Genomic DNA, 23,509 nt, shown 5'->3' on the forward strand with positions numbered 1-23,509 from the left:
CACAAACAGGAGACGACGGACCACCGGTGAGTCACAGCACAGAGGTAGAGGCAGGTGTGAACCACAGATTGTTCATTACAAGTGTTGCGCAAGTGCACTTTCATTCCTGTGTAGGCAGTGAGTGGCTGTGGTTCTGACAACTCTGTTAGGCCACCCCCCACCCCCACGCCCCCCCCCCCCCCACCCCCTTCCCGGTCAGACAACCAGCTGCAGCCATTTCACGAGACTTGGATTAGGATCAGACTTCAGGGCACAGATGAGCAGATTTAGCCATTATGTTAGTCTATTATTTCTGATTTATAATGTGCGAGTCGTCCTTTGAAGAAAGACCTGCTATCATTTTTAAAGCTAATGAGAGTTGAGTTAGCCTGTGGGGGTTTTTCCTTTCTGGGAAATAATGACTTCCTTCCGCTATAGTCATCATGTCTTTGATGGTGTGTTATGCTTCGTCGCTTTGTTAATCATGTTGGTGTGCATTAGGATATCAGCTGGAGAAGTGGTGCTGGCTTGTTCTCAGTTGTCATAGTAATACACTTGAAAAACACTTGGACGGCACTAAGGAGGCTCTGGCTTTCTATTAATGGTAACTTTTTAATGTCATTTTTCGCTGTGACGACTCTCTCGGGACGACCATGTTTGATCCTCCGCTTGTCAACTTGGCAGTGATCAAAGTCCTGTGTATTTTTGTGTGTGTGTGTGTGTGTGAGAGAGATGTAGAGAGATGTTGAAGTGAGCACAGCTGAAATCCGTGGACACACAGTGACAGGCTGTAGCACTCACATGAATACAGTTTGCACACAATATTTTGCTCCATTTCATTCTGCCAATCGCATCAGTGTCTGCTGTAACTTCCTACCATGTTGCCTAAAGTGCCGTCCCTCAGTCATTGCAGTCAGTATTCAGGTAAACATAAAGCGCTCTTTGGAACTGTCCTTGTTTTAAGACTCTGTCCTGCTGTTCAGCAGCCAATCCTGTGATCACACTTTACTGTTAAGGGTAGAAGGCAAAAGACACTTGCTCCTGCAGTAATCAATAAAGTAGCAAGCTCTTTTTCTCTGCCCTCCTCATCTTTTATTCTTTGCATCTTCATTTTTAGCAGGATTAAATTTCTTGCTGGTATTTCAGTCACTTATCCGCAGCATAATGACCAAGGTCAGTAAGTGTTCTGGGATGCCTTGATGGTTCATTGGCTTGGTTAACCCTGACCTGATGTTTGACTGTAGTCTTCCTCTTTTCTGTTTCCCGCTCTCAGTAGCTGTTTTGCTGAGTAAATAGAAACACCATAAAAATATTCTATGTGTTTTTTTTTTTAAAGCCTGTAATATTTTTTGGGTCAATAGAAACAGTCTAAAAAGGGATGTTAGGTGGACCTGAAGGAGAGCGCTGGTTCCATGGTTGTGGATTAGTTTCCCACCTATTGCATCCATTCTCCCACATAACAGCATTACCTAAAAATCATTTTGTATATGTAATTTCTAGCATTTACAAGAAAGCAGCATACTGTTATTTCAGCCATAGAATAACAGGATTACTGGCTTTGAGCCTTTCTTTTCATTCTTCAGAATCCTCCTTTATATGCAGCCAAAACCACCATATTAGTGCGTCCTGCTGCAAAGATAATTTGCCTCAGGCATACTTGAATGAGAAGTGTTTGTGGGGACGCTTTCCACTCTGCCCAGTCTCTCTGAATCTTGATTAGCGGAGTCATTTTAGTTGAATGGCTACCTGGCCAGAAACCAAGCAGGAGACCAGGTTTATGTTGCTTGTGGATTGTTCAGTTTCATTATGAGCCAACAGGATGTTTCAAAACACCAAAGCGAGGTGTTTGAAACACTTCACTTTTTTTTTGTCTTCTGGTACCCAGCGGCTCCAACCATTTGATCTGTGCTGGCTCTGCCTCGCTCTTAAATGACTTTAAATTCAGCCAGTAACAGTCTTGGACTAATGTTAACTCTGATTGAATTTAGCTTTTTGCATGGAAATGGATGACACAAGATGACCTGAGGTTGCGGTTGGCATTTTCCTGTGGGGTGATCGGGTTTATCTTGTAAGTATTGTTCTGTTGGTCTAACATCAGTCATGTTTTTGACCGTTGTTATCGTGATGGGCTAAAATGTAAATGTTCATTGTCTGCACTTCGTCACCTAATCTCTAACAACGGATATGTGTGTGTGTGTGTAAGAGCTGATTAAATATAGTGATTTTCTGAAATGGGACAACGCTGTTCACATATTCCTCCTACGTTACTTGTCATTAGCTTTCTAAGCTCAGTTCTGTGCTTTACATTCCTTCTGTGGTAAAGCCCCTGAATCCTTGTCTAAAGAAGATTAAACTTGTCGGGCAAAGGAGGGAATGAGAACATTAGTGCGGGTTCACCTTCATCCTCAAAGTTTATTATTTGGCTTGTCGGGACTGAACAATATAAGAGATGTCTGTATGTCTGTAATATTTTGATAAAAGGCTGCACGGTGTCATTAAAGACATTATGCTATGTAGTTTGTCTGGCATTAAGGTCAGCTGTAATATGTAGCTCCAGCTATCCAAAGCAATTAACTATAATGAAAATGGATCATATTCCACATCTGAGCTACTAAGATCACCGAAAGTGTATAAAAGTAATTGCTACATTAACTGGTCTTGTATAATTTTCATACAGCAGTCTAGTAGAGCGGAAAAAATATTCCTAATATGTTTTCCTTTTTATTTTGAGGGTGGATGAGACTGACTGGCCAATATCAGGCCTGTATGTGCAAAGTAATATGTTAGTTTCACTCTGATTTATTTGTTAGTGCATGATTTTTCTAATATGTTACTTGTTTTATTATGTGTAGCCTTTAAAGGCAGCAAAACAATGAACGTACAGGATATGATCTGTCTTAGACAATGCGAATGATAACTTAGTTGCATTTTTGAAGACTCATGAGACTCTTTCAGATAAGTAATTTCCGGAGTAACTTGAAACTGAAAAACTGTTTGGACTGGAGATTTGTCAGCCGTCATGTTTCCACACTTTGTAACGCCTCACCTCAAGTGATGGGGGAGCTCTTCTTTCAAAACCAATCTACCCACTGTGTTAGAATCACACTGATATATTTCTGTCCTTACAAGACTTTTGTAAAAGTCAAAATAGAAATTGCAGGCTTACTAATATTACAGCATATCTGGCAACACATTAGTGCAGTGAATCTGTTTCATGTCTGCCACGGTAATTGGCTGTTAATAAAATCAGCACTTTTTAGTGAATTCACCATGACTAAGGACATTGCACTTTGAATGAAAGTCAAGCGCTACAGTCCAAACATAAAGAGCATGCAGTCAGGCTCTGACCATGATGTCTTGTGATCATCACACTACTTTAACCAAAGGTTGTTGATCACATTTTAATTGTATACAGTGTGACTTTCATGACTTCTAGGATGTCTGAATGATGTTGTTTATCAATCTTGTGAAGTCACTTTCTAAGGCTTGCTGGTTGACCACAGGACATGTTTCACATCTGCATTTGTTGTTCCTCCCCTTTAGTTTCAACCTAACTCCTACTCGCTCTGGTCTCAGGGCCGTTCCAAACGATTGGCTGAATGGATGAATAATTCATCTCTCTGGTTCTGGGTTGAGTCAGACTCCAGCCGTTGCTGCGTCTCAGCTTTTTCCACCCAGTGGCATGTTATTTAGTCAGTTCTCTCCCTCAAAAACACAGACTCTCCAGTCCACTGGGGGGAAAAAAGGACAGAGCATGCTGTTTGGACTGTCATATTCACCAACAGCAGCTTGCACGCTATCTACTCGTAATGAAAACAGTGAAGCCAAGAGTGACACATTTTCATTTCCTGCACAGTGGCTAAGCTTGAATAAAGGTCACTGCTTGTGACGGTACAGACTGACACTGACAAAAACACAAGCATGCTTTTTGATGGTATCCTCTTGACATTTTGTGGTTTGTCTTAATGAGGAGGGGAGAAAAAAAAAGTTATCTGTAGTGTTGTGTGAAACGGCTCTGCTCTCTGACTCGTAGTTTGTGAGGAAATGCAGAACGTTAGGGGCTCCTCATGACGCTCATCATCACCCAAATGTCAAATTAGATCAGCAGGGATCTCAAACCGGAAAAAAACATTGCATAACCAACGCCCCACGTCCTCTCTCTCTCTCTCTCTCTCTCTCTCACGAGGATAGGATCACATCGCTTTCACTGCCTCTGCCAAGTTGTAGTCTACCCAATTATCCAAAGCAAGCTTGAGAGGAAAGTCTGTACCAGCGTGGGTGACTCAGCCATTAGACTCCCATGACTAGGCCTCCCATGATCGCCATGTTGGATAAAAGCATTGTAAAAAAAAAAAAAAAAAAAAAAAAAAAACACAGGTCACAGCAACCGTGTCTGAGCAATTACGGCAGCTTCACCAAGGAAAATGATATAGAGACTTAGATATACTAACAGAAGTACGAGCTAATATCTTTAGCAAGTGGCAGCTCCAGGTTGCAGCTGAACCTGACCTCTATTTATTCTGAACCAGGCAAGAAAAAGAGTATTTTGTTAAGTATTATTAAAAGCAGCAGTATATTTTCACCCAAGTCTGAAGTGAATCTGTGTTGTTTGTGTCTTTCTTATCATCATGTAGCAGGTTAATTTCTCTTTGCAGCGGATAAACCGGCACAGCAAGCGAGGTTGTTGAATAGACTCACATTATCATCCAAATTCGGTTAAATTATGTTAAACAGGTTATGTCAGCAAATCGTGAAATAGCTTTAAAAAAAAAAAACAAAGGGCTCGATATGAGAGTGAGCAATATGAAAAAATAAAGATCACCACAGAGGAAAGGTCAAAGCTTTCTTTTTGTTTACAAAGTGTTTCCTCTTGAGTTTTGTGAACCGTTGATTTCCCTCCCAAGCTGTATTAATCAGTATTGGCAGTCTCTCCATTATCAAATCACCCCGACTGGTTTGTGCTGAGTGCATTGTAATATTGGATTAGAGCCTCAGAGGAAAAAACAACCCCATTGCTGGGAAATTAGTGTTATCATGAACCACTCTCAGTTTCCTTTTCCCATAAGAGGAATACAGCCACAGCAGGTACACTGACAACACAAGGACAAACCAAGTCATTTTAGATACTCATTTTGGGAGATTAATTTTAATAGACTGAATGCAAAACTCCAGCTTAGCTCCAGGGTTTATTTATTAAACTAATAACAGTTCTGGCAACTTTGAAGCCTTTATTTCCGGCTAGTCACCCCCTTTCCTGTTTATCTTTGCTTTCATCTGTTGCTGCATTTATTTCTTTCATCTTTTTTTGTTCTTGTCTGCCTTCATGTTTTGCCCTTGTCCTCTCCTGTCTCTCTCATGATCCATGCCTTTCTTTCTCTTCCCTCCTCCTGTGTGTGATGTTGTCCAGCCCCCTGGCGTGCAGTGACCCCCCCCCACCCCCCCCCTCCCTCTCACCTACCCACCCACCCACTCAGTGCTTGGGTGGGTTGTTGCCTCAGCCGTTGAAGTCTCACCCTCCCTGGCCCTCTCTGACCCCGGTGAGTGTGGTCAACTCTGCATCTTCATCACCTGGCACCTAAGACTCTAGGACGCTGCACATTAAACATGCGCATCTTTTAGCTTGTGACAAACTTGTAACAATCAGTCATGCAAACAGATCTATTTTAATTCCAGTCATAGTGTTAACAAAGTTAATCATGTGAAAACAAGACTTGCTTTACAGTGTGACACAGGAAGGAAGTTGACTCACAACACAAATGTACAACAGAGCTGGTGTTTGCCATAACTTTAGCCTCGGCTGGTGTACTCACTGTGACGGTTAGCAGCAAAAGTCGAGGTGTGACAAAACTGCAGGCACCTGAATAACTGATTTGAATGTTTCCCTCTTGTGTTTTAGTCACGGAGAGTGAGAAAATCTGTTTCACAGACATGCATAGCTGATTTAGCTGTTTTAAGACATTTAAACTAGACACAGAAAATAGTAAACACACTATAACTATAAATTATGCCATATTCTCTTTAAAGGGCTGCTTTACATCACTCGCTTTCTGTTTTTGTCACTTTCTGCTCTTACATATGTAATGGTAATGGCTTCCATTTTGAGCCCTTGCAGAAATCCATGTCCATGTCACTAAATGATTTGCTGTGGTGTCACTGTGACATAACCTGCCTGCACAAAGATATCACTATATCCAAATTTCTATGGAGTGATACTACCAGTTTTCTATTTTGTGGAGAACCTGAGTTTGCAAACTGTACATTTATATTAAAAAAAACCCATCATAATAAGGTCAGTGCCAGTGTTGGTTGATATATATTTCCTTCAAGGGAAAGGTGAATTAAAGGTGCCCTGTGGAGTTCTGTTTGTATTCAGTATTTCTCACCAAAATGCATTGTGTGTTTCCTCGAGGTTTAACAAACATGTTGAATGAATCTCCCTCCTCATGAAACATTTGTAAAGCAGATTTTAAAAATATTTTAAATCCTGCATTGTTTACTGCCCGTGTTTACTTGCTAGCAGTTTTCTTCTTCACCACCTTTGCTGGCTCATTGCTTCTCCTTTTTTCATGTTGCTGCCACCAACTGTCAGTCAGTAGAATAGCATGAAACAATCGTCAAGGGTATGTATTGCATCACCTGCATGCTTTTGCGCATGCATCCCTGTTTACACATATCATATAAACAAAATAGGGATTTGTAAAAGAATTGCTCCATAGTAAACTAAAACTAATGGTCGAAAACCTCCACAGGGTAGCTTTAAGCGAACCTTATTTAGAAATGTGTTGGGCACAAGATGGGATATACTGTATTTTTCGATAGTGTCAATAATCATTGAGGTCACATTTATTTGCCAAATCCCATTTTATTTTACCAAATAGCTTTAGCTTAGAGTTTAGCTTACATTTGATCATTATTGAAGAGGTGTGATTGTGTTTCATTTTGACAGGTTCAAGAATAGTCTTGACAATTTTCATCTTGTTGTAAGTTTGTAATTCAGGTTAAAACATTTTGAATGAAAAAGGGACATTTTGCCTTGGTGTATTGCCTTATAGTAGCTTCAAGGAACATTGAAGACATTGGGGCATTTTATTAATCATAATGTCAAAAAAGAAATGTTTGATAACTGATATATGTCAGATATATTCCCTGTTATCACTAACTTTGGTTTTCAAAAACCTGTATTGGTATCTGTTGCTAATTGAAAAGACTCGACTGTTGACTAATCTCACAAGCTTGCCACTTTATAGCAAACCCACAGACCACACGGCTGTTAGAATCTCTTTATAATAAAAAGTGGTAAAGCCTTCTAATATCAGTGAATCATATGTGTTGATTGTTTTTTTTTCAATCTGTCAGTAAGTTTAGTGCCAGCATAGGTCAGACTGTGTGTAATGTGATTGGTACTGCATAGTGTCTATTCTGTGGCTTTGTGACCCAGACACTTAGCGCAGCCACATCAGTCAGGGATCAGTGTTGCATTAATGAATGCAGTCAGTGGTGTCAGATTAGCAGAGGCGTAAAGCTAGCTCCTGTGTGGTGTGAGGGACCACAGGGATGCTGGCTTAGAAGATCACAGGAAGGTATTAACACACTACCCTGAAACCAGTAATACAGTTAAAAGCGGTCAGGTGGCTAGTCTCACTATTAAGAAAGTCCCACTTGTGGTGGCAACTCTGGTGGTGAGAGTGTCCCGCTCTGTGGTCAGACTCTGACCGCACTGTGATAAAGCTGAGTTAATCTTTATGTGGTCATTATTTCCTCACCTGATGAGATGCAGTGCTGACCTGAATAAAGGTTGGAGTAATAGTTCCATATAACAGGATAAGTTTATGTTTCATCACAAACAAATGGACTTTACCATTGTGTATAACAGTTACATATCATAAAATCATTGACAGTCATGCCCTAATGCGTAGAAGGGGTAATATTTTTTCATGTAATGCATTTTTCCTTTCAGTTTGTCTTCATGTGACTGCAAGTAATAATCTGTGTTTGATTCATGTTGCTTCTCTTGTGTCTTATCTGTGTCTCTCATCAGGTCAGCCTTCAGAGTCTAGAGAATTTCCTTTGTCTCTTCCACTATGTGCAGCATCACCCCAACCACAGCACCAAAGATGCACTGAAATTCTGGTACGTATTATTATTTTAACTTCTTAAATGTAGCATAATGGAGGTTTTGTCTCACTATGGGTGGGTAACACCTTGCTACTGTATATAATGGACTCTAATACAGCAGCCTTGAAGATATAATAATAATAATAATAATATTACTAAAAATGTTCAATATTCAAAGTTGTGATTCTGTAAATGATAAATAATGCCACTCGTGACATGGACTGAGTGCAATAACTGCAAACACACCTGCAGCTATCTTTTCTTTGATCTTAACTGAAAAAAAGTAACTGTAGTAGAGGTTCCAGACACTGTGTACAGTTATCACAGTGCATTAGCTATTGGAGTACTTTGCTGCAGAGATTTGCATATTGATGAGGAAAATTGTGGGACATTAGGCACCTCAAGGGCCTCTTGTTTGTATTCTGTTTGCTGTAAATAAGTCACACACACGCACTACCTGGAATTAAGTGTGTGCATTAGCATTTGTGAGCCATGTGTTCCCTCAGCTGAAAAGTGATTTGTTGAATGGGGGTATTGGTTGAAATGCCTGAAATAATGTCCTTGTTTAAAGACAAGCTTACGGCAGTTTAATGTTTTGTTTCTCTGTGAGATCAACTGTGAAATGTTCGGTTTTTTTTCTCTTTTTTTGGGGGGGGGCTTTTATATGCAATTGTCACAAAATGCTCATTGAATTACTCTCTATGTTTTATTACTCATCTTTTAGTTTACTGTTAGTGTATAAGATTAGCAAATTTATGATGTTGTAGTAGTAGTTTATTTTAAATTGTTGGTTTGTTAATTACTTATGCAGTGTTAGCCTGAAGGTGAAGAAGCCTTAAAGGAATACTTAGACATTTTGTGAAATATACTTATTCATTATCTGGTGGAGAGTGAGATGAGAAAATGAGAGTTGCAAATGTAACTAAGGTTCTATGAATTCTGGATGACCACCAGAGATGATTCGTAATACATGGATATGCATCGTGCTTGTGCGCAGAAGGTCGAGACATAATATCAACAAAGTCACATTTGTGACCTGGATGACGCAAGCAACATGATAAAGGGGCCTGACATCCAGCAGTCGTCTCCTACAGAATCTTCTTGTCAAGACCCCCAGTGACAATGAACTCTGGCGGTTATTCAGAATTCGTATGACCTTTAGTTACATCCATAACTCTCGTTCTATTTCATTCTTCTTGACCGCCAGAGACGGTATGCAATACCTGGATGACCCATACTAACAAGGTCAAAAGGAATCTGTATTCATCATGCCCCAGTTGCAGCCACACTTGGCACTGGGTCAAGGTCTAAATGAACATCAGTCTGCCAAGCTCTCTGGTCATGAAAGCAAATGCCTGGAGTGAAGCAGCCCTCAGGCTCTCTGTTGAGGCATCAACTCCAGCAGTCTGGAGAGTCTGGGATAGAGCTAGAACAAGGTGGGAAAGACAGTTTCCAATATGCCCCATACAAGCTACTACATCATAGCTCTTAGTAAGGATCAGTGATTCTACACTGCAGGCGTGGACAGCGGGCATCTGGTGTAAGGGCTTCATCTGGAGATACAATCAGAGAAGCAATGGAGGCATCAATGGCCGGCTGCCTTGCCTCTAAAATAACCAACAGCTGCTCTCTGTTAATTTATCTCCAGCAGGAGGAGACGGTAAAGAAGAGAGCAAATGACAGAGAGAGTTGGTGTGTCGTGCTAATTATTGTCTCATTTGTGGTCAGATAAACAGTAAATTCATCAAATTCAGTGCCCCATATCGTTATTTTCCAAGCTACACATAATACAGCCTCCATGCTTGACTCAAACTGTTATCTCATAGTCCTTCAGAATTAACGTTTCCCATTACAGTTAGGAAATAGCAGAATAGCAGTGCGAGCGTGGACTCCTGGCCGATCTTAGCGCTTGAATGCTATGCAGGGCGTGTCTTGCCAAGAAAAGCATTGGGATCCATAATAACGCTCTAAAGGCGACAAAATCCACCCACCAGCACCTTTTATTGCTCACTAATTAACACGTTAAATCTCCTTTGTTAAATCAGCTCACATAACTGAAACATTAAACCGACAGATATGAGAGTGAATGTCAAAATTAAACTGATATTTTCTTACTTTTCCCTGCACAGAAAGGGGCAGAACTGAATAAAGCTTGTACTGTTTAAATAACTCGGTTCTGGGTGAACAACATCACAATAATTGGCCAAAGGGGAAACACAAAATTTGAATTCTGCAGGAGAGAATTGCCTTTCTTTAGAGGGATAATAGAAACCATTATCTCTGTTTACTAAGTCTCTAATCACCATCTTGTAGTAATGATAATATAACTAAAATTTAGAATAGTAGTAGTAGAATAATGCTATTAATATTTCATAAAAATGTGTTTTGAACATTATGGGGTAGTTTTTTATTGATTTGACCTCTCTTGACATTTTTTTATTTTGGGGAAACACAAGTCTCGACTGTTAATATGCCAAGGCATTGTATCTAACCTGAAAGCATAATACATTTCTCCCAACCTTGAGCATATTGAGTGTTGTAGTCGTTCCAGATGAGGGTGTAAAATTTGCATTTAGATCAAAGCTTACATTTTAATTCAGACTTGTACTTGTACCTTTGGACAATACACATACTAGCTTTATTATAAATTACAGCAACTACTACATGTTTAATACCATAAGTCAACCCTTATTTATATTTACAGGCATTGTAATGTAAATTAAAGCATGGCAAGGTCACATTGTCACCTGTTCATTGATTCGCAGAGTTGATTTTCCTTGTCTTTAATTTTAACTTAATCGTGTTCCCCTGCAGTATTCCCATCACCCCAATTACAATACAGTTCACCAAAATGTGTATATACAGTTTACATTTGAGAGATTAAAAAGAATTGTGATCTTGTGCCAGTTTGAGTAACAATGCGGTCTGACTTGCTGATAGCATGTCAAAGCCTCTTAGATGTGCGTCTGGTCTGTTGGAGGGGGACCTGTGGCCTAAATAAGCTTCATTCAGTGGACAGACATGTTTCTCCCAGACGCTGAATTAACATTGTGAGCTTGAACTTTAACAGAGGTTGCATTTATTCATTAAATACTTTGTTAACTTATTAAATACTGGTTAACTTTTATTAACCAAACATTTGGCTAATCCAGCTATTTTTGCAGTATTGAAATTAAATAGTAAAAGTTATCATCAATTCAGTGAACTGTACACCATTGTTTCACTTCAGACATAATCATTTTCACATGTAAACCTGAAACCTTAATATCTACTACTACTAGGAACTATTTTTGTTTTGTTTCAATTAAAATTTGCTTGGAATAATTAATTTGCAACAACAGTTTTCTAGACTTTTTTAGTCTCAGGGTTTGCACCACATCCATAATATGCAAGGTGTCTTTGGTCGGTCTCAGAGGTACCAGTGCGTTAATTTAACTATGGCTGTTTTTAGATCTCCACAGAGAGAAAGTAATAAAGCTTGAGTTACATTCTGTATTGAAGAGTTTTGGTCCCTTAGCTGTAGGTGCCTTATAATACTGTATGTTCATAGGTATGTAACGGGGTACACTGTTTGTACGCCTTTACATGTAGGGGCTATGCAAGCTCAGATGATTCCACAAGTACTGTGATTATTTTGTTAGAGCCGCATCCTTCTCCTTCCTCCAGCAACTTCAACTTCTTTTCAGTAATGCTTGAGAAAATGACCACTTCCTTATCTCTCAAGGCTATTTTCAGTGCATAACTATTCTTTGTTGCTTGCTTTCATTAGTGTTGGAACCAGAAGCGGTAACCCCCATGTAGGACAAATCACTTCCCATGTTCCTATGGTGCAGAAACTGTTCAGTGATTCCTTAATAAAAGTAGAATTCAGGCCTTATTGCAGTGGATATGTGAAATGTGATATGGAAAATGAGCTCTTGAAAACAGTGGAAACCATTTTAGGTAATGTGTTTGGCCAATTTTTGTTTGTTTGTTTGTCTTTTTTTTTTTGTTTGTTTTGTTTAGGAAACCTCTTCATGTTGTTAGTGCTGCTGATATATTCACCAATTTTTGAAACCCTGCAATCTTGATATGGGCCAAGAACAGAATTAGAAATGATAAAATAGAATTTAGATAAATCACTGCAGGTTTGAAATTCCTGGCCATATAACATGTTTTTGTAAAGATGAAGCCACGGAGGAGATGTTGAGACTGAAGATGATACAAAACACCCAGCATGTTTGTGTAGGATAGAGCACTTTATGCTTTATCAAGTTTAACACTTGGCTCTTTTTTCTAGTTTTCTATTCGGCTTTTCTGTGCATTTAAAAAAAAAAATATCTAAACACGGTTGTTGTAGTGGAGAATACAAAGACAGTTACTGTGAGTAATGGTTGATTACAGAGGTCTTCTACAGGGCATTGGGGGCTCGTCAGTATTCCCAAGGCCAGTCCCCTCGCCATGTGACATCACATGCTTTCATGTGATACGCTGATCTGCTGCAAATCTGGAAAGCTTCCATTTGAAATTCCAATTTAATGGAATTTGTGCTGCAGAACAGAAAATTCAGTCAGCAGTCGTGTGAGGAGGTATGCAGATACAGCCAGCAAAGCTGCAGTCAAGCTTGGAGCATACACAAGATGACTGGTAGGAAACTGTTTGGCCTAGTAACATTTGGTAAGATGATGATACCTACACTATGTTCATGTTAAAGAGGCTGTTGTCAGAAATTAGGTTTTGTGCTTTTGAAATTAGATTCTTGATGTAGATCACTGCAACTCTCTGTTTCTTATTAGGACTATACGAGTCTGGATTAGAGCAGCAGCTAAATGGTAAGAGAGGTAACTGTTTGAAGGAATTAGATATGGATCAGTGTTGAGGGCAGGTCTTGAATACATGTTGGTAAATTCACATTGTACTGTGTATTTGGGATGTCTTGTTAAGGGGGTGTGTATCTCTAACGGTGAAGGGATTGAGGTGTTAGCAGTGTGTGTCTTACGTTGAGACCTACAGTTTCTTGTCAGTCACATTTAGAGGAACACGTGGTTGTTGGGAAACAGAAGCATACTTGCTTGGAGGCGCTCTTACCTTCAAGCATGAATCCAGATTTTATGACTACAACATGTATGACTGGACCAATTCACTGTGCAATTGGCTTTGACTTTTTGAAGGAGTCTTACTGTACTTGTGTCTAAGTCTATGAAATGTCCGTTACATGGACCCTAACAGAATGTGTAAGTGTGAATAAACTGCTGTTTTGTCACATTAGTTCAATTGCAGTTGCCATATGAAACAGATATTATGCATGATCATCACTAAACTGTAGTTTTTGTAAAAGTAAGTAAGTTGTGTCCTGACGGTTTCCACTGTCATTTTAACATACAGTACAGTGGCGATAGTTTTTGTTGTTTTTTAAAACCAAGTGGACATTAAAACTGGATAGGCAAAACACTAGTGTGATGTGTGCATATCTGGGGCTGTATTCATAAAGCTTCCTAGTACAAAGTACTAAAAACAAATTTTAAGAAATTTCTTAGAATTATGACATTTTTTAAGGATTTCCCCTTTTCCCCTGGTAAAGATAAAAGTTATTCACAAAACATCTTAGCCCTTAAGAGAGCTCCTGAGGTGGAGAACTGTTAAGAGTAGGGTGGAGGACTTTTAAGAGGCTCAAGAGTTTTTAAGCAGAGGAGAAAATGGCGGAAAGACAAAGAGGTAGGAGAAATATTCAGTGAGTTAATGAAACGCTACAGATTAGATCGCGCAGGGATAATGTTTATGGTCGATCTCATTAGAGATGCGCTCACGTCTCCCACCCAACGCAATAACACTATAACACCAGAAATGAAAGTGATCACAACACTAAGATATTTGGCAACTGGAAAAAATTGGAATTTGCCGGCAGCTGGAAAAAAAAGACATACATGCTATCCAACGCTGCTACTTATATAGATTGGCCAGCAATCACAGAAATTGATGAAAGCTGAGCCGTTAATATCAAATAGATTAAGTATTAAAATAACAGGCATGGTAAATAAATGTAAGCAAATAAATATAACAACTATCAGCATGTGAACAGGCTACTGCACAAGTAGGCCTGTTTTCAAACATTTCATAGACTACTTTTAAAGTATGATTCACAATTTATTCAACAGAGATATTCATTAAATAAAATAATATTTATAATTACACCATGTCTTAATAGAGACTAAAGTCTATGATTAGGCCCGTCAGTTTCACTGTCCACTCTATGCCCATCATCACGAAGAGTGCATTTTTATTTCTCTTCTTTTTTTTTTTTTTTTTTTTGACCAATCAATCACACCTTTTTAACAAATGAGTCATACGTAGCAACAGGGTCAACCACACTTCCTCACTAAGGTAAAGGTTTCTGTCCCTTCCTTGCTCCGAGTTGCTCTGAGAATTTTGAATCCCTCCTAAGCTAGGACTCCTTGTTAGAAATATTTAGGCTAAGTTAGGAGCTCTCTGAGAGTATTCTCAGAAAGTTTGTGAATATGACTCCTGATATTTCCACTCTTAAGATATGCAGTGTGTCTGTGAGATGAAGACTACAGTTACTGCCATTTAAATCTGTGAAGACAGTTTAATAAAGTCATGTAACTACCCAGGAATCATAAAATATTTGTTTGTTTTTCAAAAGACAACTTCATAATCCTACCATGTATTTTAAGTCACAGAAGTGTAGCAGATTGAGCTACAGCCTTCTAATGTTTTATCTCTTCTGTTGTAGCTCAGACATGAGTGGGGCCAGTAACACACTGGCAAGGGAGTTCCTGACTGATGTACATCAACTATGCAGCGCGGTGGCTCAGAGAGCGGAGGCACGGGAGGAGGATGAGGAGGAGAGTCACATGGTTGCACTGGGAGAGTACTTGGTCAGGGGACGAGGCTTCCTGTTGCTCAGCACGCTGGACTCCATCATTGACCAGGTGAGGATGTTCAATGCCACAGTTTAATCGTAATGAAAAATATTGATCAGTTGAGTGAAAGTATGCAGGTTTTCATATCATCAATCAAAACAACATTTCAGCAACAGCTATTGTCACAAATGAACGTAAATACTAATACTGTAGCTGACTTCAGTAATATTCACATTAAGCGTTAGGCCACTGGTTTTAGTTTCATATTCTGCCTCATTATTTTACTATTATACAGCTGTTCAATGTGAGCATGACATGCACATGAGCCTATATAACTTCTGATTAGGGCTGGGTGATATGAATAAAATCAAATATCACAATATTTTTGACCAAATACCTCGATATCGATACTGCCACAGTATTGTAGGGATGACTATTGGTGCTTTTGCAAAATATTCACACAATGAGGTTTTTGAAAATAATCATCAGTAATGTGGATATAATGACTAAGTGGGTAAAGGCAAATAATATAAAACAGCTAGAACAGTCTGGTAAGTTCAGAAAATAACATCACCTTACTGTAATGAAGCCTTTAAAACCAGGAAAAGACCACACTTATACCATATCACTGTATTATGATATCCAAAATCTAAGACAATATCTAGTCTCAAATCACGATAATGATAAAATATTGATATATTGCCCAGCCCCACTTCTGATGCAACAGATCTATTTTTATTAAAAGGAAATTGCAGACAGTGTTTGTAGTAGAGATACAGTATAATAAAAACGCATATTAAAAGTAACAAAGGTTATGCAAATATCGGAGACATCAGCTAGTAAGATTATAGAAGTATTTATTAACCAGAGTGCAATAAACTCAACAGTGAAAACCATGTTATGTAATTACAAGATTCTATATAATTTAATGTACAAACTAAATAGCATTTAGTAGAACGTACTGTGCATTTCAAGATATTTAATTTCAGCTGTAGGTTACACATTTCCATGACTATACCTGAACTGACAAATTAGATAATGAATGCACATTTTGATTTCCAGACACTGTTAAACATTTAACCCAATTATTATAACACCACAGAGGCAGTGTTGTTGGCATATGTGCCCACACTTTGATTGTCTGACTGATTATAGGAAGTCGGTTTCTTTGTTCTGCTGCTGCTGCTCACAATATTTTGACATAGCAAAAAACAAGGTTTTTGCATAGCACTGTCATATAACTTTCAGAATGGCTTGTCAAATGCATTTTTTTAATTGCATTTTAATTATATGATACACAGAGTATGACTGTAATATTATCTTTCAAAATAGATTTCACAGTATTGGAGGGAAAACTGTATCATGAAGGCAAAGGCAGCCACTCTATTTCTTAACATCTCCTATCTGTGACAGTGAGTTGTGAACACTCTATTTAGGGGCTCATGTTAAATGATAGGAATGGCCTCACAGAAGCATGCATTGTTTGCTCTGTTCACTGGCACCAGGCTCTGACAGAGCCCAGTGTTTCCTCTGCTTACACATTGATGTACTGGTCTGCAGACTCCACCAGCAGAGCCCAGGCTACTCTGTACTAAGTGTGCTTATATATTGATCAGCTGTGAGTTGACCAGTGTTTTTGGATCAAGTAACAATTTAGGAGATGTTCTTATCCACAGTGAATTATGGGGCTTTCCACAGTTATATATATATATATATATACAATCAATTGCGCTCTAAAAGACTAGTGTCAAACAAAGCAAAAGTTGAAAACAATATGACCTCTGAGTGTTGCGGCTCTGTGTTTTTCTCCAGCAGTTCCTTGTGTCAGACATGGCGTCACAGCTGAAAGTCAATGTACATAAAATATAATGGTTTTATGAGGTGTTAAGTGCTTTGATGCTGATCATGTGAAATTAGCTTTAGAGAAAGTGCAACAGTGACTTAAGTGAATAAACAGGATAAATAACCACAAAATGTGCTACAGTGTGACATGGCCATATAGGCGGACTGATTAAAGAAGGACAGTATTTGGACAAGGAATCCATCAGCAATGGATGCCTTTTGATATAATATAAATACCGATCTGTTCTTAGAAGGCTACAGAAAGATCAGTAAATCATTTTCACGCCAAACAGTATCTTTTTAAAGTAGATATAAAGCAGTGAATGAAGTTAACATAATTTACTAAATGGATTTCCACGCTAATCAGCAATTATATAACAAACGTGACAAATATAAACATATAAAAAGAAAAGAGAAACCATGTTATCTTTTGTAGCAAGGGTGCCACCATCTTGCTTTACGATAATCTGTGACATCACAGGGTTGGTTGGACTGGCTGAGTTATACATATACAACAGTAAAGATAGTGAAAGATATAGACTGGGGAGCCACAGGACAGAAGAAAACAAAAAGGAGGCCACCACTGTATACATATGAGTTTCATCAGGTTAAAGCCAAAGACAGAACAGTCCATTTTCATAAACTGCAACTGAAATGGAAAACAGTACTGCTACACTGGCTAGTGGCACTGAAGAGAGAGAGCCCTCCGATTGGCATGGACTTCAGGGTTTGCAGTGAACATAGAGGAGAAGATCTTTGAGTCAGGCAAGCTAGTGGTTCTCCAAACCAACAGACTAAAGGCTGAAGTTGCTCCATCATTCAGTTTCACCGCCTATAACAAGTACTCTATCGACCGCCTAAAATATTCTGACGGTGGCGGTGCAGAGTGATTGAATACATCTTTTAGGCAGACACACTAAAGATTTCCATAGCATCTCTGCAGCACATCATTTATCTGATGGGAGCTTAGCTAAAACAATATATGACTGTCAGAAATCCAAAATGAACCACAACCATTATAAACGTCCAGGCCTGAAAGTATTCACTTAAAACTTATGTCATTCCAAACCATACATTAGTTGATCTCTCAGCCAGAGGAGCTCATCACAGCTGATGCAAACCTCTAAAGAAATATTTCTTGCCATGACTCCACGTTTTCCATAGCGGTCAGTCAGGCTCACACTTCACACATTCCAGACTTTTGACTCCAATTGTTAGATAATCCCTAGACGTTGTCCCCACTTCCATTATCTTCCTCACCATCATCTTGTTTCTTCCTCTTGCAATGCTTGCAATGAAGTTTTTTAGCATGTGGGATAGCTAGCTTTTCCTTCATGTGGCCCAGCTGCCGAAAAGGCATCACGCATTTTAAAAAATATTGTAGCTATCCCAAACCACCAGAGGGCACAATAATTTTGGTTGAAAAAGTTTTGTTCCAAAAGTAAATGATTGTGCAAGTGCTGATCGCCTGACTGCCCATCCAGGACACCGTTGGAGGCCTGACTTGTTTGTGTTATTTTTTTTACCACACTGGAATTGGCTCACAACTACATAAGCATTTTTGATTTGCCAGTGTCAGCTCCACCTGCTCACTACTGCACTGCTTTTATTCATCACTGACATGACCATTACACTCATTAATCAACAATATGAACCAATAGTAGTGGCAGTAGGCCAAATAATATATTCATTCATATGACAATTTTTCAGTATTTCAGTCTAGTCTAACTTCTGCCTTTTGCTAAACATATATTTTAGATACAGTCAGTTGATAATCGGTCCCTAAAAACTAGTACTAGTAACAATTATAGCACATAGTAAATAACAGAAAAATAAAAGTAAAGACCAGAATAGAAACTAGACATTAATAAAAATACGTATAAGAGCCCAGAAATGCTTAACTGTCTTCGCTCGCCAACGCAACCAACCAACCCTGTTATGTAGGCAGTGATGTCACTCTAAAATGAAGGCTTGCCAGCAAGGTAGAAATTCCAAAAATAAATTTGTGTTATCTGTTGTTTAACAATTTGTTAAAATGATTTTTAACATGGTGTTTTCTATTGTATTTTGGTACTACCAGTGCCAAAGCATGCATGGTTCAAGCCCCCTTTAAAGAATTATATAATTGTCTGACTATTTTATTGACTATTTATTGAATGAAATATTGTAATGTGATGAATGTGACCCTGTGTTTGAGCATCCCCCTGGCAGAGTATTATTCATATCTCTCAGCTAATTTCACACACACTCATTGTATTTTCTCTTAAAATGGGAGCTTTCATTACAGAATTTTAATGCATTCATGTGCAAGGTTGTTATCACAAGCTCAAGCAGTGTGCGTCAGCAGTGGTCTGGATGGAGTCACAATTAGGGCCAGACACTCTATAAACATTCCTCTGTAAATTGGATAAAATAATCTATTATTAACAAAACATGGTTTCAAATTGTAAATCTAGTGTTCAGATTTTGGTAGAAAATGTATTTTGAGTGGGTTTGTTCTACTGTGTTGTTAAATACTCCCACCCAGTCCCACCCTGATTCTAGATCTGATTCTATTATATGACTCAGGGCCATGTCATTATAATTTAGTGTAAGTAATAGAAGGATAACGCTTATTCATTACATTAGTAAGACTTTAAACATAATCAGGATTTTTATAGTGATGTAAATAGAACATAAAATAAAATGGTACAAATCTGAAATTTTCCATGATGGCGGTTCAGATAAACAAGAAGTAACTGAACATAATATTTTAGATATCTAAATGATCCTGGAGTAGAACTGACGCACAAAATGTAATTGATTAATTCAGTGTAAAGCACACTGATAATACACACTGTATAAAACAGTGAAAAGAAGATATTCCTTGTTCTGACCAACAAGCTCATCCTTTTTAATTTACACATGAAGGAGTAGGTTGATTGTTTTAATTAACACATGGAGGAGTTGGTTCTCTCTGCGGTGAGGAATGCCCTGGATAGACATGAGATCCTCAAGGTCTCAGAAGTAAGGCTGTCAAGTAGATGCTACATTGCTCCCAGACACACTTACACTGAAGACTAACTAACTAGCTAACTGACTGCAAATTAAGTCGCTCTCAGACGGAAAACAGTGAAATATAGATCCAAAGTGAATCTTTAAAGTGACTGACTTCCTCTTGATGAAAGAGACACAAATGGACATTGATATTGAGTATGGACAAGAGTGGGAGTGTCTTGATGCGACATCAAAGTGTGACCAAAGCTTTCTAGGTAACCTCAGTGTGTTTTGTTGCACTCTCAGGAGTTGACCTGCCGGGAGGAGCTGCTCACTTTGCTGTTGTCTCTGCTACCGCTGGTCTGGAAGATCCCTGTGCAGGAGGAAAAAGCCCCAGGTTGGTACCCACATATACTTTTATATTACTTATTTTATTCATGTCAATGCTAACAGTACACGCCTCACACTGCCCAGCTGTAATAGCATGTGACTACTTCTTATTCCTGGTCTGTAACTAATGATAGCAATTTACATACTTCATTTTATGAGTATAAAATTTGCTGTGAATTGCAGTTCTCTGTGATGTGCAAACACTGTAATATCATTTGTACTGTAATGCAGACTGCTTTTCATGGGTCAGTAATGTTCTCTAGCTGTGTTTATTTATATATTTGTTTCATTTAATCTTTAATCTTTTTACGTAATCCTTTACCAATTATTAAGGTCAAGCGGTGTTTCTGGCATTAGGTTTGGTCTGTTGACATGAAGGCGATGGAATGTGACTGTGAATAGTGTTTGTGATGCGTTCATCAAATGACTTATTTTTACTTGTAATGTACTCTGTTTACTTGATTAGCACTGCGAACAGTGTATCATACTCATTTTCAAATAGATAAATCAGTTTTTAACAATTTTAGCGTTACAATCTGAGGCAGTCACACAACAGAGGACAAGTGAGTGCAGAGGCCTGTGACCTTAGGATGACACCGGTATTTAGTACTGGACTGATGATCCTCTCTAACATGGACCCTAGACATTTTTACTTTAATTAATCCTTACTCACTAAATGTGTTTTAACAAACAAGGAATAGCTGCTGACAAGCGTCTGAACTTTATGGTTCTCATCTTACACTATAATTTTTATTGATTTTTTTGTAAATTGAAAAGTCAGTCTTTAGAGGACGATGTTTGAAAAATGTTAATTTTAAGTCTCAATGGCTAAAATGTTATTTGGACATTAGCCCCACTTCAGTGCACAGTTGGGGTCTAACTTAAAATTTTAGTCTATACATCTAGAAGTGCATTTGTTATGTACGTCATTATGTATGTCCAGAATAAAACTGACAGATGATTTTTCTCTTTGTTGACAGATTTCACCCTGCCATCCCTACTGGAAGTTTTCCTTAGCTGGGAGGTGAAGGCCGTCCCTCTCAGAGCAGGACAGAAGACTGGCGCAGATGAACAGGACTCGGGGAAGAGGTCACGTGTTGGCAGCGGCTCCTGGAAGTCCCGGAGGTCGCGCAGGACGGCCCAGAGATATTCTGTAAAAGATGCTCGGAGGTCCCAGGTTTCTACCTCAGATTCAGAAGCCAACTGTGAAGACAAAGCTGTCCCAGGCCCAGGTGGTGCAAGGAGCCGAAGGTCACACGGCTCCACCATCCGGGTAAGCTGTCAACATCATCGTTCAGACGCCTCGCAGTTAACATCCACCGCCACCACCAACGCAGAAACCATGAGTGCCCCATACCCTCATCCCAGAGCCCCTGGGTCTCAGTTATCGGATACTGAAACCCTGACAGACCCTGCTGCAATATCAATTTTCAACCGCATGGAGAACTCGCCCTTTGATCTCTGCCATGTGTTGCTTTCCCTGCTGGAAAAGGTGTGTAAGTTTGACATGAGCATCAACCACAACCCTGGCCTGGCAGTCAGTGTTGTACCGACTCTCACTGAGATCCTGACTGAGTTTGGAGATTGCTGTGGTCCAGGGGGAGGGGGTGGAGGTGGAACAGGGGCAGAGGAGCTTGCTGGAGGCTGGACAGAAGAGCCCATTGCCCTGGTTCAGAGGATGCTTCTACGTACTATCTTGCACTTGATGTCGGTGGATGTGAGTCAAAGTGAAACCCTTCCTGATAGCTTGAGACGCAGCCTGACAGATCTGTTGAGAGCCACCCTCAAAATCCGAAGCTGCTTAGACAGGCAGACAAACCCCTTTGCCCCGCGCCCCAAGAAGACCCTGCAGGAGGTCCAGGATGACTTTTCTTTCTCCCGCTATCGCCACAGGGCGCTGCTGCTGCCAGAGCTTCTAGAGGGGGTACTACAAGTGCTGCTGGGTTGCCTGCAGGCTTCCACACCCAACCCCTTTTTCTTTAGCCAGGCACTAGAGCTCATCCATGAGTTTGTCCAGCACCGTGGCCTGGAGCTGTTTGAGGCCACAGTACTGCGCCTGGAGGGACTCGGCAGGGCCAGGGATTCAGAAGTAGGAGGCGAGGCCTCAGAGAGGCTACGAGGTCTCATTGCGGGGGTCTTCAAGATCATCAGTGCTGTCAAGAAGGCAAAGTCAGAGCAGCTGCATCAGTCTGTGTGTGCCAGACGACGTCACCGTCGCTGTGAATATTCCCACTTCTTGCATCACCACAGAGACCTGTCGGGTTTGCCTGTCTCTGCTTTCAAGCAGGCTGCTAGACGTAACCCCTTTGAAGAAGATGGAGAAGGCAAGGAAGGGATGGAGGGTGATGCGGTGCGTTACCCCGAGCGCTGCTGCTGCCTGGCTGCCTGTGCTCACCAATGTCTGCGGCTCTTGCAGCGCCTCTCTCCCAGTGGGCCAGCCGTGTTGCAGGTACTGGCTGGGGTGCAGGCTGTTGGAATCTGCTGTTGTATGGACCCCTGCTCAGTGGTAGGACCCCTGCTGCATGCCTTCCAAGCTCCAGGTCTACGTAGTTACCAGACTCATGTTCTCAGTGTCCTGGGAAGACTGATCCTAGACCAACTTGGTGGTGGTCAGCCCTCAGAGAAAGCCAAGCTTGCCTCCTGTAACATCTGCACTCTGGACAGCAGCCAGCTGCCCGGCCTGGAGGAGACACTGCAGCATGGTGAACCTTCAGCCATTTCTACCAGTCTGCGCTACCGCTCCCAGGGTATTCTGCCAAGTGGAGGGGGGGCAGAGGACATGCTGTGGAAGTGGGATGCCCTGGAGGCCTACCAAGAGCTAGTGTTTGGTGAGGACTGGCAGCTGAGCCAGCAGATAGCTGGCCATGTGTGCCACCTGACCCTGCGAGGCAATGCCATAGTTCAATGGCAGCTCTACACACACATCTTCAACCCTGTGCTGCAGAGAGGGGTAGAGCTAGCCCACCATGCCCAACAGCTGGGGGTTTCCACTGTCTGTACTCAGGTCTGCAGCTATCACACGCAGTGCCTGCCTGTTGAGGTACTTCTCATATACCTGCAAACGTTACCTGCCCTCCTCAAATCAAGGTGAGCTGTTTTACATCACTTTAAAATGAGTTTTTCTTGAGTCAAAATTTCCCCTGACCATCTGTCTTCTTTCAGTTGTTGGTCAGTCTCTGAGTTTTCCCTGTTGACTACATTTCAGGATTCTGCTGAAAATGTGTTTTTATATTTTACATATTTTAGGTAGAAAGATGTGTAGCTGCAAGTTGTCTGAAAAATGATCATATTTCTTGGGTTAAGTAAAGCAGAAACATCAGTAATCTGTGTTTAGACTTATCTCTAAC

The 23,509-nt window shown here is 40.1% G+C and overlaps 1 protein-coding gene across 12 annotated transcripts in view; it reads left to right on the plus strand.

The window, feature by feature from the left end:
• lyst (lysosomal trafficking regulator) overlaps nucleotides 1-23,509 on the plus strand; it is a 61,628-nt gene that overhangs the window by 4,364 nt on the left and 33,755 nt on the right. For 10 of the 12 annotated variants that reach the window (XM_044372343.1, XM_044372354.1, XM_044372346.1 and 7 more), the window contains 4 exons: nucleotides 8,018-8,109; nucleotides 14,825-15,023; nucleotides 20,079-20,169; nucleotides 21,143-23,249. In XM_044372343.1, coding sequence (XP_044228278.1) covers nucleotides 8,018-8,109; nucleotides 14,825-15,023; nucleotides 20,079-20,169; nucleotides 21,143-23,249 — 2,489 coding nt within the window. Of the gene's footprint in view, nucleotides 1-1,924; nucleotides 2,048-5,426; nucleotides 5,517-8,017; nucleotides 8,110-14,824; nucleotides 15,024-20,078; nucleotides 20,170-21,142; nucleotides 23,250-23,509 lie in introns of those variants that run through there. The other 2 variants (XM_044372353.1, XM_044372352.1) reach the window with 2 other exon arrangements.

Source organism: Thunnus albacares, chromosome 14 (assembly GCF_914725855.1).
Source record: "Thunnus albacares chromosome 14, fThuAlb1.1, whole genome shotgun sequence".
Classification (NCBI taxonomy): Eukaryota; Metazoa; Chordata; class Actinopteri; order Scombriformes; family Scombridae; genus Thunnus; species Thunnus albacares.